At 39.5% G+C, this 14802-nt stretch overlaps 1 protein-coding gene across 1 annotated transcript; it reads right to left on the bottom strand.

The window, feature by feature from the left end:
- Positions 1 to 325: 325 nt before the first annotated feature.
- Positions 326 to 1106, bottom strand: LOC147630800 (protein RALF-like 33). The gene has a single exon (XM_086810786.1). It carries the CDS (start codon positions 955 to 957, stop codon positions 556 to 558), a length of 402 nt encoding a protein of 133 aa, XP_086666912.1. The 5' UTR covers positions 958 to 1106; the 3' UTR covers positions 326 to 555.
- Positions 1107 to 14802: the final 13696 nt, after the last annotated feature.

Here is a 14802-nt window from a genome sequence, read left to right as displayed (position 1 = left end):
TGCACACAAGGGGACGCAGGGTGCTTGCATGATCAAACAAGTGATAAGCCTAAAGAGAGATAAAGGAGAGAGGATTGGATAGAACTGCTAAACCCTAATCGCCATAGCCTAACCAAAACGGTAGCCGTTTTTGCTGAGGTTTTTTTTTTCGATTAACACCTTCATATATGTTGCAATCCTTATTGCTTTATGACAAGCTAGTATCAATCATTGACATTGATGGTGTATTGAAGTCCCTATTACTTTATGACAAGCTATTGCTACAAAAGACCAACGTACAAAGGGTTGAACCCAATCACATGTCCAGCGAGAAGCACAATTAGAATGCAGAAAATTTGCCGACGCGTTCATGAACTGTCATTGGTCAAATAAAAAACTAGAAGATGAATTTATTTATGATAGCCCGTAGCCCAACACCAAAATTAACTGTCGAAAGCCATATACAGTCAATATAAATTCAATCCCGGACTCGATGGATGGAGGATTGAATCAGTAGGGGAGACACAGAGAGAGAGAGAGAGAGAAGGGGAGGCGGCGGCGGCGGCGTCGGCGTCCCTAGCTGGTGTCGCGGGCGCAGAGGGTGATCGTGGTGCAGCTGCGGGTGTAAGGATTGGCGGCGGAAGAGGAGGTGCAGTCGTAGTAGGAGGCACCTGCCGTGGAGCACGGCACCGCGTCTGCAGTGAGGGCGCTGTAGCTTATGTAACTCGACGTCGAGTCCAGGACCCTCCTCACCACCTGCATGCCCACCGCTGAGTCCATCGCTATTTCACCCCCGATCTCGCACTCCCCTATCCGACCGCCGCACGTCCCCTTCTTCGCTGCACTTCCACCGCCGCCGCCGCCACGATAATAGCTGCCGCCATCATACGACTCGTTTGCTTCGAAAGGCAGCGCCATGGCAATCCAAGCAAGGCTGCCTAAGAGCAGGAGAAACATGGCAAGGTTAGGAGATGCCATGGATCAATCAATGCTGCCGCGGAGAATGATGGTTGAAAGATGGAGGTTGGAGAGACAGGATGAGGTTACTTACTAATAGGGAATTAGGGCAGCACACAAGGAGAGGAGAGGAAGACGAAGTGGGAGAGGTGGAAGGGGTCCAACGGACAGCAGCGAGCCAGTTCATCCATAAGTTGACATTTCAACCAAACAAAGACGACTCAGCCCTCTTTACAAAAAATTATTATTATTAAAAACATTATCATACTTATGCTTGACTATCAAATAACACAACGATCCTTTTCATACTGTTTATTGAAATGTGCAGGTGCTGCCCTCCTCCCCTCCTTTTGGGAATCAAACTCTCCCACTTGTGCATTTTCTTTTACTGGGATCCAGGCAACAGTCACAAGAAACTCTTAATCAATAATGGGCAAATCATTTCACCAACAGTCACAAGAAACTCTAACACCGCCGATGTCATTCTTATAAATTTGGACCATAGAGGCACAAAGTAACTACGTGCTCTATGTCAAGATTTGTTCAAAGACCATTGAAAGATATACCCAAGATGTGTATACTACTTCGACATTAGCCTAAATTTCCACGAGCTATGACTGAACTACACAATTCAAGTGATTGTCTATCCATAACGTTGTCAAAATAAGCTATGATTTAGCACTTATGTAATAATATAGTAATGTTAATATCAAATCAGCAGGGTTTAGGAGGGTCAGTAAAACGACGATAACATTGGAAAATAACACGTTAAGAAAATGCTGCAGTTTTAAGATTGGGCCACTCAAGTAGATCATCAAACACGTCTGCATTCCATAAGTTGCAAAAAAATATTTTTAGAAAAATTGTGTTTTGGATTTTGGTATTTTGAACTTTTCTGTTTGTTTGACTCACACAAGTTTGGATGAACTTGGTTCACACAAGTTTGCTGAGATCATGTCACATCTGGATACGCTCCCATCACGCAAGATGAGGCTCATGTCATGTCAAATTGTGACTTGCTAGGCTCACTTGATTTTGACTTGGTAGGCTCACACGAATTTGGTAATGTAGGCTCACACAGGTTTGGTGAGCTCAGCTACGTCGTCACATCTAGACTCACATCGTGTCGAATTGAGCTCACACTATTTTGGTGAGATAGGCTTGCGTGAGTCTGGTTTCCAGTGGCAAGTAGGGCCCATGTGCCTCTCACAGGGTTGGTGAGAAAATATTGAGCAGTAATTCGTCCCTTAGTGCTCATAATTAGAAAGGACAAGAATTGTCCTTGGGAATTGATGTTGATCTAGATTTTCTATTAGGAAAAATCTTTCCAAGATATGGGTAGGGGAGTTCTTACAAGTTTTCAAGGAGGTGTTGGCTGCCCAGTATAATATTAGGTGTACTATCGCTAGGCTTACGCCACATCTCAAACCAAGTTCACATCACGTTTGTCCAAGTTTATGTCATGTCCTTGTAGGCTCACCCCACATCCTTGCAGGCTCACATCATCATGTTTAATTTTTACGGGGACTGTGGGCTCACATGGCTAACCAAAGAGCTGTTTTGGTAGTTTTAGACTTGCTTTTGATGGTTTTTCTTGGTCTCTTGGACTTGTTTGGGGAAATTTAATGTTTCTAATCCTAATGAGGGGACTTATGCAAGTAATCGGATGTTAAAATGGTTGTTTTGGTTGGTTTTATGTGCTCTTTTGCTACCAATCTTTTGCTACCAAATGCATGCAATGTATGAACAAGAAAACATAACTTTTTGCACTCTATAGAATCCACAAGATTGGAGCTTCTAGCTAAGACTTTCAAAGTGGATGTCACACCCAATCAATAAGGTTAATAATTCCTTGACAAAATGTAATGAATCTAAGCCTTTTGGGATTAAAATCATGCAAATAGCCAAGAAACAATAGACGTGTTCCCATCCAAAACTTGCAAATCGTATGTCCTAAACCTAATTCAAACAAGATTGAAAACAACACAACATACACATCCAAGGCTCCAAAATTGTGTGCCTTTTGGAGTGTGACTTACGAATCAACATCGAGCGATATTTGTGATCCCAGTAGCTTGGAATGGATCGGATTCATAAGCTAAGACCTCAGGCTATTCCTCAAGGTATGTTCAAGTTAAAAGCTTTTTAAGCGGAGTGCATGCAATGCATGAACAAGAAAACATAACTTTTTGCACTCTATAGAATCCACAAGATTGGAGCTTCTAGCTAAGATTTTCAAAGTGGATGTCACACCCAATCAATAAGGTCAATAATTCCTTGACAAAATGCAATGAATCTAAGCCTTTTGGGATTAAAATCATGCAAATAGCCAAGAAACAATAGACGTGCTCCCATCCAAAACTTGCAAATCGTATGTCCTAAACCTAATGCAAACAAGATTGAAAACAACACAACATACACATCCCAAGGCTCCAAAATTGTGTGCCTTTTGGAGTGTGACTTACTAATCAACATCGAGCGATATTTGTGATCCCAATAGCTTGGAATGGATCGGATTCATAGCTAAGACCTTAGGCTATTCCTCAAGGTATGTTCAAGTTAAAAGCTTTTTAATTTCACAAATATTCATACCTAAGCAGGCATTCATCTAACTATGCAAGAATTCAAAGAACACAAGAAAGAGAGTAGGGAGAAGAGGATAGAGGCCTCACAAGTATTCTATTACAAGGGGAAAGATTGTGCATTGCTTAATGTTAAAATTACATATTATACAAATGGCTAATGATCACGCTTTTCTGTCCATAACTTAAAAATATTCCATGGCCAGTATATCTACCTTCAGCAAGTATATACCTGAGATCATAAACTTTCCCATTTGGCACTAAGCATAGAGTAAGGCCGCTTCATATATTCCAATGTCATCTTACAAGAGATAAGCTTTTGAAATAGAAAGGTAAGATGGCAAAGTGCCTTATAGTAGAACGAGCGAGGGAAACGATGTTAACCAAAGTTATTAACAATCGAAAAGAATTAGTCATTCACAAGAAATTTAATATTGATCCAAAATGAATTTAATGGTCCTAAGGTTTAGTGCTTTGTTTTAAAATAATTGAGTTTTGTATACCATGGAACCCAAGTTTTTTGTTTTTTTTCTCCCACATGCAAGACACTAAAATCACATTCTTCATACTCCATTCATATGCAAGAGCCAATGAAATTCAATCTGATTAGAATGCCAATGTCCCAACCTTTAAAATCTCATTCTTCATCTTCCATTCATATGCAAGACCTAATGATATTCAATCCCAACCTTTAAAATCTCATTCTTCATCTTCCATTCATATGAAAGACCTAATGATATTCAATCTAATTGGAATGCCAACATCCCAACCTTTAGAAGTTAAGATCAAGCTTGTTTCTTGTGCATCCCATTCCTAAAAACCTACAAGGTCATCACCTGTGCTACCAAACATAAAGTATAGTTATTCCAAGGACCCTACCTAATAGTCGGAGGATGGAGATGGCCTATCTTTATTCATGATAATAGCTTTAGAGTTAGTTGGCAGTGGAGAACATAACTGGAAAGGACTCTAGTCAATGACATGAGCATAGATAAGTTGGTAAAAAAACATGCTCAATTGATTAGGCCAGCATTGGCCCAAGGCCAACCCCAGTCCCTAATCAATGACATGAGCAGAGAAGAGTTGGTAGAAAACATGCTTAATTGATTAGGTTAGCACTGGCCCAAGGCAATTGGCCCAAGGCAAACCTTAAGGCCGACCCCACTTAATTCCACAAGCCGAGCATCCTTATATTCTCTTATAGAGAAACATGGTTTGGTGTGCAATTTTCCACCCAAACCACATAAGCCCGGAGTGTTCGATGCTAAGACCAAGACTGCGCTCACATTGCTAGTGTGCCACGAGAACAATGATACATAGCTATATGGACAAAAGTTCTTTAATTATCAGCTTTTAAGTATAAAAATTGGACTTCTACTTTCATTGTACCTGGATGTTTTTAGTATAAACTCTAAAACTATATTTTTAGTATACAGTTTGTAGAATTACATAAACTAATATAAACTATATTAATAGCAATTATATAAAACTATATTTTTAGTATATACTTTGTAGAACTACATAAACTAATATGATCTTGTAAATTATTAATTTTTTCCTAAAAAATGAGACTTTTATTAAGTATGATTTTTTTTAAAACAAAAAGGGAGATTTCAAATCCAACAAGGGAGAAATCTCAACCAATTTGGTGCCTTGTGTTACCAGAAAGGTCCCATATGAGAAGAGAGAAACAAATACCATGATCCCACTTTGTAATATGATCTTGTAAAGTTTAACTCCATTCAATGTGCAATTTGACTACTTAATAGTCAACTTTGACTTATTATATCACTGCCCACATTCTTCCTACTACTGCTGTTTTGTCTCTACAAACATATACACATGTGTTGTATCATCTACCCACTATACCTATAGAGCTATTTGTGTACCTGTTGTTGCTGCATTTATACTACTCTTGTACAGAGATATCTACTATACCTATTGTGTGTACTTTCAAAGATACCTTGTATCTATTGTGTACTTGATGTTGTATAGTATCTGCAAACACTTTAAATGTACTTGTGTGCTTTCAAAGATACCTTGTATCTATTGTGTACTTGATGTTGTATAGTATCTACAAACACTTTAAATATACTTGTGTACTTTCAAAGATACCTTGTATCTATTGTGTACTTGATGTTGTATAGTATCTGCAAACACTTTAAATGTACTTGTGTGCCTATAATACCTGCTCTTTCTGTACCTTGTATCTATTGTGTACTTGATGTTGCATATTATTTACAAACACTTTAAATATACTTGTTAAAGAGAATGTGTGGGAGAGAGAGAGAGAGAGAGCTTGAGTTCTTGCAAGCGCGCGCGCGCACACACACACACACACACACAAGAGTGCAAGACACAATAGATGGATGGCTGAATTTTCTTCTATCTTCTTCCCTTATCTATATCCATATAACTAAAAGATAAGAGTACATCCATAAAAAGAAATTACTCTCCTACAACATAAAAAGTGGTCGGACTATAGTGTGAACTCGACTATATGATTTGGCGCTATAACTATGCCATAACTCTAGTACTCCAAAGTGGCTGTCACATAGCCTGGCGGCATATCGACCATAATCGCACCAACCATGCCAGTGGCATAAGTGCGAAATTCGTAACCCAGGTGGGTAATCAATGTCTGTCGTAGCACTAGTTGACTTGATATCTCAACACTCCCCCCCCCCTCGAGCTCAACTCCACACACTGTACTCCAAGTAAGCTCCTAAACCTATGGAGCTTCTCTGTGCCCAATGCCTTCGTGAAGATGCAAGCCACCTGATCCTCTGTGCTGACATATACCAGATCTACATCACTTGCTAGAACCTTCTCCCTCACAAAGTGATAATGCACCTCAATGTGCTTCATTCTAGCATGGTATACTTGGCTACTAGCCAACTATATGCTAGTCATGTTGTCACAATAGATAACAACTGCCCTATCCCCCCATAGGCTCACCCATATCACCAAGTAGCTTTTGAAACCAAGTTAACTCACAAGCTGCCATAGCAGCACCCCTGTACTCTGCCTCTTTGCTCGACAAGGCAACTGTTGGATACTTTTACTACTCCAACTCACAGCAGCACTCTCAAATGAGAACATAAAACCATTGGTAGATCTCCTATCTACAACACTACTAGCCCAATCAACATCTATGTATGTAGTTGTATCTCTATACCAGCCTCATAGAAAAGTCCATAATAAACTATGGACTTTATGTACCTGAGAATTTGTCTAGCCACCGGATCCATGCTACACACAAAATCTGGGTTTGCATCACTCTCATAACTTGGTGGTTGCATCATGTAAACTTTTTCTTGCAAAATCACCATGCAAGAAGGCGTTCTTTACATCCATATGATGTAAAGACCAACCCTTTGCTGTAGTCATAGTAGCAATGATAGCTCTCACGGTTGCCATTCTTGCAATCGAGCTCAATGTCTCTTCATAGTCAATGCCATAAGGCATAGCCTTTGGCCACCAATATTGCCTTATACATGCTCACTAAACCATCAGTGTTATGCTTGACTTTATACATCCAATTGCCTTCTTTTCTTAGGCAAAGGCACTAACTCCCGTGTTGCATTTGTATCCAATGATACCATCTCCTCATTCATGGCATCTTCCCATTTCTTATTTCCAAATGTCTCCTCAAAACAAGTGGGCTCCAAGTCTTGTATTTCTTTAAGCATGTAAGTATATTTATGGGCTATATATCCATCATATCTCAACCTATCAATAGGGTACCTAACCCTCATAGACCTGCATACTCCTGGATCACTGCCAAGTGTCCTCAAAACAACCCTCGTTCTCCTTATACCAGGAGTAACCACCACAGATGCAATGCCAAGCTCCTTATCAAGGCTCTACTTAGAGCCGCTAGAGTCACCATCCACATATAGTGACCCGCTGACAGATCAGGAACAAAAGATTGATCTACTTTTTCCTTTCCTTTGTGTGATACATGTGTACCTACATTTGTCCTCAACCTGCCTAACCATGGGCTAGCATTAGCTCCACTACTAGAGGACTCTCTAAGTCCACTAAGCACTCGAGATTACTTCTCTACATGTGGTGTAGCATCAGCACTTCTTACATCTGCATCTTTAGTTGCCTTCACTGCTGGTGCATCCTAGCTAGTCATCTCATCAAAGGCAACATCTCTGATTACTCGCATCTCACGAGTGGTACTCCATAGCATAACCAATAAAGATGTATTTCTCTACCTTTGGATCTAAATTTTTTCTCACTTCATCTCAGGAACATGCACATATGCAATACACCCAAACACTTTCAAGTGAGACATATCCGATCTTATGCCTGTAAACTTCTGTTCATGTGTCATACCATGAACAAGTGTAGTGGGTGTCCTATTCATAATGTACACAGCTGTTGCTATTGCTTCTTCCCAAAAATAATGTGGCATATTCTTTTAAGCCCATCAAGGCACGTGCCACTTCTCCAATGTGCATGTTTTTTCTTTCTGCAACACCATTCTATTGAGGAGTGTAACTACATGTAAACTGTCTCTTTGACTCCTTGCTTCCTCAAAAAATGCTGAACTCATTGGAGAAATATTCTTCCCCACCATCTGATCTCAGGCATTTTATTTGCATGTCTTTTTCCTTCTCGACCAAGGCTTTAAATCTTTGAAAATGAGAAAACTCACTTTTCTCCTTCATGAAGTAAACCCACACTTTCCTAGTGTGGTCATCAATGAATGTAACATAATACCTGCAACCTGCAATTGCAGTCTTGGTTGATCCCCATACATCTGAATGGATGACATCTAATGGCCTTTCATTGACATGCTTTTCATGTGGGAAAGCATGTTTGGCATGCTTACCAAGCTGGCATGCTTCACATACTTTGTGCATACAATCAACCTTAAACTTTGGCAAGCCTGCAAACAATAATATTTTGGGCCTGCATAGACTTTATTCGTTGTACATTCACATGACCAATGTGCTTGTGCCATATGTTAATATCTGTAATGACACCTGTACCATGCACAAACATGATTTCCTTTACTTCAAGTATGTTCACATCCAAAGTAAACATCCTGCCCTTTCTGTTACCCTTTGCAACTAAGCAACATTGATTTTTGAAGTCTTTCAACAAAACATCCTTGAGGATTAAACCTCACTTGTTGTAGACCCTACTCAACCATCTGTTCAATAGAAAACATGTTCTTTGTAATATTTGGAATATGAAGTACATCTGCCAAGTACTTCATTTTGCCATCTTGCATAGACAATGGCACTTTATCAACATGCGCAATGGGATGCGCATTATCATCACCCGTTTCTACATAACCTGGTTTTTCTATTTTTTGCATCTCTCTAAACCGCTCAGCATGATTTGGTCATGTGGTTAGAGGCGTTAGAATCCACATTCCATGTATCTTGAGCTCCTGACACATCTCTTGTTATGGAGCTGAGCATGTGCTGCATCACAAACAACTGCTCACTTCTGTCATCACCTCCCTATTTAGTAGATGATGCATAGTTGTCTTGCTATAACTTTCCACTTTTAATGTCATTCTGCTTTTTATAGCAGTCCTTTGCCATGTGCCCTGGTTTGCCACAATAATAGCACTCAATGCTATTTTCATTCTAATTTCTTTGCCAACCACCATGACCTCTTTGCAAATAATTGGACTGTTGGTCTCTAGAATTCTAATTTCCTTGTAAGCCACACCACCTTGGCCTCGACCATGACCTCTACCTCTGCCTCTACCTAAATTCGAGTAGAAGGCCTGTTCTGAGGTGTTCTTGCTTTGGGAAGAAGAGTCTTCACCTAAATACTTTTCCTCTATGATCAACATAGATACCAAGTCCCAAAAGTTAGGAATATTCTCCTTGACTGCAATGGAGGTCTTGAATGGCTTGTAGTCTAAGCCAAGTCCATTCAAACATACACTTACAAAGTCATCATCTTCCACCGATACATTGATAGACCCAAGAGATTCAAAAATTTTCTTGGTCTTTAAAGCATACTCATTGATAGACATGCTTTTCTTTTCCACAGTATGCAGCTCTTGTTTTAGCTGCAATTTCTTTGCCTTTGTGTTGGTCTAAAACATCAGCACTAGGTTTTGCTGGAGTGTTGGCATCCTGTATGTGTCGTATCATCATGTTTGTGACACTAATTGAAAGCCAATACATGACTTTCCTTGCACTCTGGCTCCAATCCTTGAATGCCTTTATGTTTGTTGGAGTGGCATTCTCTTCAAAAGACAACTTAGGAGACTCCTCATTTTCTCCTTTGACATAGTCCCAAAATCCTTTACCCATAAGGAAATTGGTCATTATGAACTTCTAGGCATGGAATTTGTTTTTGTCTAGCTTCTTACTAAAAAATTGATTGATTCCGTCACCAGACATGTTTTCCTATAGCAATCAAAAAGCTGACAGACAATTTTTGCAACTTGTAACATAATAGTATCTTTTGTGACTACTGCAGCGGTACTTCAGCACAACTTGTAGCTCACCAGATCTGACCAAAGTACATGTACATACACCCAATGTCAACAATACATGTGTAAATAATGTTTGCACTCCCAAAATGCACTGCTGCATTGCAATAACCATATTTCGACCAGAGATAGTTCTCCAAAGTGGCTGTCACACAACCTGTTACCACTGGCACCATATCAAACATAATCTCACCAACCATGTCAGTGGCATAAGTGCAAAAGCTATCACCTAGGTAGGTTATCAATGTCCGTCGTAGCACTAGTTGAGCTCGATATCTCAACACCTATGTGCCTACAATACGTGCTCTTTCTGTCTTGTATCTATTGTGTACTTGATGTTGTATAGTATCTGCAAACACTTTAAATGTACCTGTGTGCCTATAATACCTACTCTTTCTGGTGTACCTATGAGAGTACCTGCACCACATTTATAGTACTTTCCTTGTGAACTTACTTTTCTCATTTGAGCACATGTTTGAGTATCTACTCTGCTTCAAGTATTCGTTTATGTACTTGTCATACTATGAGTACTTATTTCAGAACTTATACTCCATGGACTTGTACCTTACTCTCTACAAGATACGTGAGCTAGGATCTAGCATAAGAGTGCCTATTCGTACATGGTGGTAGTTACGTGCCCACTTACCTCCAAGTGTACGTGACTGGAGGTCTAATCACCTTTGACTCATTCGATGGGTTCCTATTTGACAATCTACTTTGACACTTTTTTGGGTAATTTGTCTTCATATTTGCATTTGTAATGGATTTTCTAGGTGGAAAGCCCTTGGAACTTTGTACATATCAAAATACTATAATATACTTCAGTATTGGGGGGGTCAGTGCATCTTGGCCCTAGGGATGGTGTACTGTGTGGTGTTTGTCTTTGCAAATTATCTTATGTAGTGATGTATCTTTCAGTTGTTTTATACATTATGGTTACCACATTTTAAGTCTTGGCGTGCATATTGTTCACAAGATGGTGCCCAAGGATGTTCACACCTAGTTAGTGTAGTTTCAATGATATCAAAGCACAATTGTTTCCCTTTATTTAGTGGGGAAATGGTCATTTGGGCATTGGTCTTTGTGTGAATTGCCGTTATATACACCATGGAGAACCATGCACAGAGTGGGGTAAGGGCCTAGTTTCCATGGCTAGCCAACTGGTACACATGCTTCCTCATGCCTTAGATAATAGGCATATGTATGCAGATTATGTGGAGGAGTAAACACATGTGGAACATCACCCTCAAATCCAATAGGGGATACATGAAGATGACCCAAATGTGTTAAAGGTCAAGATAAAATATCTAAAGAGGTAATTGAATACGAAGGAGGAAGATTTAAAGATGTTTAATGAGAATCCGTAGGTTCAAAGGCTTATGGAGGCCATAAAGGCTGAGTCTATGATTGCACATACTATCGACTCTATGGCCAGGGAATTGGGTGTGAACCCTTGTGAGGTAGCTCTCAACTACCTTATGTGCACTGGAGATGTCCAAATTAATAAAGCAATGAAAAAGAGTGTTTCTATGTACTTGGTTTTTGTACATGACATTGTTAAATGTGATTATGTAAGTGTAGACTTTCTGATAGTGATAGGCTGAAATTTTTAGATGCATACAAGGATTGTTTGCATTGGCAGGGGAGTTACATCTTGAGAGCCCCGGGGATCACCGCCGCATTGATTTGGTGCCGGGTAGTTCCGCATCAAGTAAACTTGCATATAGGGTAAGTTGAGCAACACAACAAGAAGACATTATGAAACATGTAACCAAATTATTAGACCAAGGTTTTTTAAGCCAACCTCCTCACCATATTATTCTCTTATCTTTCTAGTGCAAAAAAAAAAGCTCCTCGCCATATTGTCTTGATAGTGTATAATTAGGATGGTTCCTTCTGTAGGTGTGTGGATTACTAGGCTTTAAACAAACTTATTGTCAAGAACCGGTTTCCAATCCCACACAAAGATGAAATCCTAGATAAACTTGATGGATTACTAGGCTTTAAACAAACTTATTGTCAAGAACCGGTTTCCAATCCCACACAAAGATGAAATCCTAGATAAACTTGATGGATCTGGAATGTTTCAGCTACATTGATCTTAAGAGTGGATATCACCAAGTATGTGGCACCACACGATGCACATAAAACCACATTCATGACATCATTTTGTTTGTATGACTTTTTGGTAATGTCATTTAGACTCACGAATTCCCTAGCCACATTTAACAGATTGATGGATCGCATATTCTGTGAGCATTGACATAAATTCATAGGTGTGTTTTTTGATGACATCTTAGTATTCTCCATGAACGAGAAGGAACACTGCCAACATTTGGTTATTGTGTTTGAAGAGATTTATAAGCATAAGCACTTTATCAATGCAAAGAAGAGTGATTTTTTCCTCTCAGAGTAGAGATTCAGTATTTCAGGCACATTGTGTCAAAGGATGGCGTCATGATGGATCCTTAAAGATAGAAGCCATTCGAAATTGGCTTGAGCTATCTTTTGTACATGAAGTATTAAGCTTTTTGGGTTTATGCTCATGTTTTATCAGGCATTTTGCATGGAATGCTTCACCATTGCATGAGCTCACTATGAAGAAGGCAGTCTTCAAATGGATAGTTGATGAGAAAGAGGTTTTCTTTTGCCCCTCAAGGATGCCATTATGAGTGTGTTGGAAATCATAGGTAGACAACCATGGAGCTATGGAGGATAAAATCTCTCCATGGTTGTGGAGTGAAAAGAAGAGAGAAGAGGAGCTTGAGCACACAAAGAGAGCAAGTTGGGCACAACACAAGGTGATTTTATTATGAATGAGATGATAGATGATTGAACCACCAAGTACAATACCATTTTATAGGCATCAAACCCTATCTTTTGACTCTAACTAAGAGGTTGTTCACACCAAGTTGGCTATAAACCTAATGACCAGATGCCCATATCCCCAATGTCACATAGTATTTTGGTGTATTTCTAATAAAGTGGGCCTCTATGAGTCATCCTAGACTTGCAAAAACCTTTCTACGTTACATTTGGCCTATGTCCTAAATCGAGAGGGACATGACATAGCTTATGAAAGCTATCGTTTGCATGATGTTGAGCTTTATTTGGGCATCTATAAGGAGTTTTTCGTTGTAATTCATGCATTGACTATTTGGAAATACTACCTTCTTGGGGTTAATTTTATGGTGAAGACAAATCATCAAAGCCTAAGTTGCTTCTTGATGCAAACAAAAAAGCATATGATAAGGATAGCAAACTTTTTATCCATGTTTCATTTTTAGATTATCACAATCCAGGAAAGAAGAATGTGGTGGCAGATGAATCGTATAGAAAAGCCATATGTAGATATAGTGTTAGTAGTTGCTTCACAAGGGGACTTATTTACCATGCAGGAATTGTACCACACAGATGTTGATTTTGGGCATATATGGACTGATTTAGTGGATGCACATGATCAAAGAGAGGTATCTCATGAAGGATAAGTGCCTATGCATTGTGTCAAACATGAGGCAAAAGGTCATTGATGAGTGCCATGCTCCTTTGTATACTAGACATAGAGGTATCATACCTACTCTGCACATGATTGAGAGTTATTTCTTTTGGCCATGTATGTGCAAGGATATTGAGGCATATTTATGTGCATGTATCACAAGTCAGAAGGTTACGTTTGATAGGAAAAAGGCTCCAAGTTTTTTGCAAGCCATTGCCTATTCCCTCGCAACCATGGGAAAGTATTGCAATGGACTTTATCATGGATTTGCCCCATACTCTATAAGGCAATAAAGCTATTTGGACCATTGTTGTTGAAAAGTTTAGCAAGCAATCACACTTCTTACCGGTTAGAAAGACCCCTAAGCCTCAACATATAGTTAACATATTTGTGCCGAAATTGTTATCATGGTATGCCTAAGTCCATTGTGGGGGATATAGATCCCAAGTCCTTGAGCCTCTTTTGGAGATGTCTATTTAACAATATGGGTACTAAGCTAGAATTTTTGTCGGCTTTTCACCCCCAAATGGATGGACAAAGTGAGGCTGCAAATTCAACCGCATTGGATCTCCTCAAATGCTATGTTGCAGATCAAAAAATAGCTTGGGAGAAGTATCTATTGCATGTTGCTAGTAGGGTTTGCATACAACAACATAGTGCATGCCTCCACGGGAAAAGCCCCATTTGAGATTGTATATGGCAAAGTGATATTGTCACCCATCCTACACACTAAGGATGAGATCTTTGTAGAAGCTGATATGTCAAAGATCTTGATGTTACCTTTGCACAAGTGTGGATAACCATTTCTTGCTCACATGATACACATAAGAGGGATACTGTGAACAAGCATAGAAGAGAGGGCTACTGTGAACAAGCATAGAAGAGAGGTGGACATCAAAGACAATGATTAGGTATTGCTAATATTTGAGAAATCAAGACTCCGTAAGAGCCTGGGAAAGGAGGGAGCATTGCCCTAAACTCTCAAATTCAACTGTGTTGGATCTTCTCAAATGCTATGTGTTGCAGATCAGAAAATAGCTTGGGAGAATTATCTACCCCTAGTTGGTGGAATTTTCATACAACAACACAATGCATGCCTCCACGGGAAAGGCCCCATGTGAGATTGCATATGGCAAAGGGATATTACCACCCATCCTACACACTAACACGATGAGATCTTTACAGAAAATGATGAGTATGTGAGAGATCTTGATTTTGCCTTTGCACAAATGCAGACAGCCATTGTTCATTCACAAAATAAGAATAAGAGGGCTTGTGATAAGCATAAAAGAGAGGTGGACATCAAAGAG

The sequence above is a fragment of the Cibotium barometz genome, chromosome 16, assembly GCF_041138505.1.
Source record: "Cibotium barometz isolate CiBa-2024 chromosome 16, ASM4113850v1, whole genome shotgun sequence".
Lineage (NCBI taxonomy): Eukaryota > Viridiplantae > Streptophyta > Polypodiopsida > Cyatheales > Cibotiaceae > Cibotium > Cibotium barometz.
This window is presented reverse-complemented; position numbering and strand designations above follow the sequence as displayed.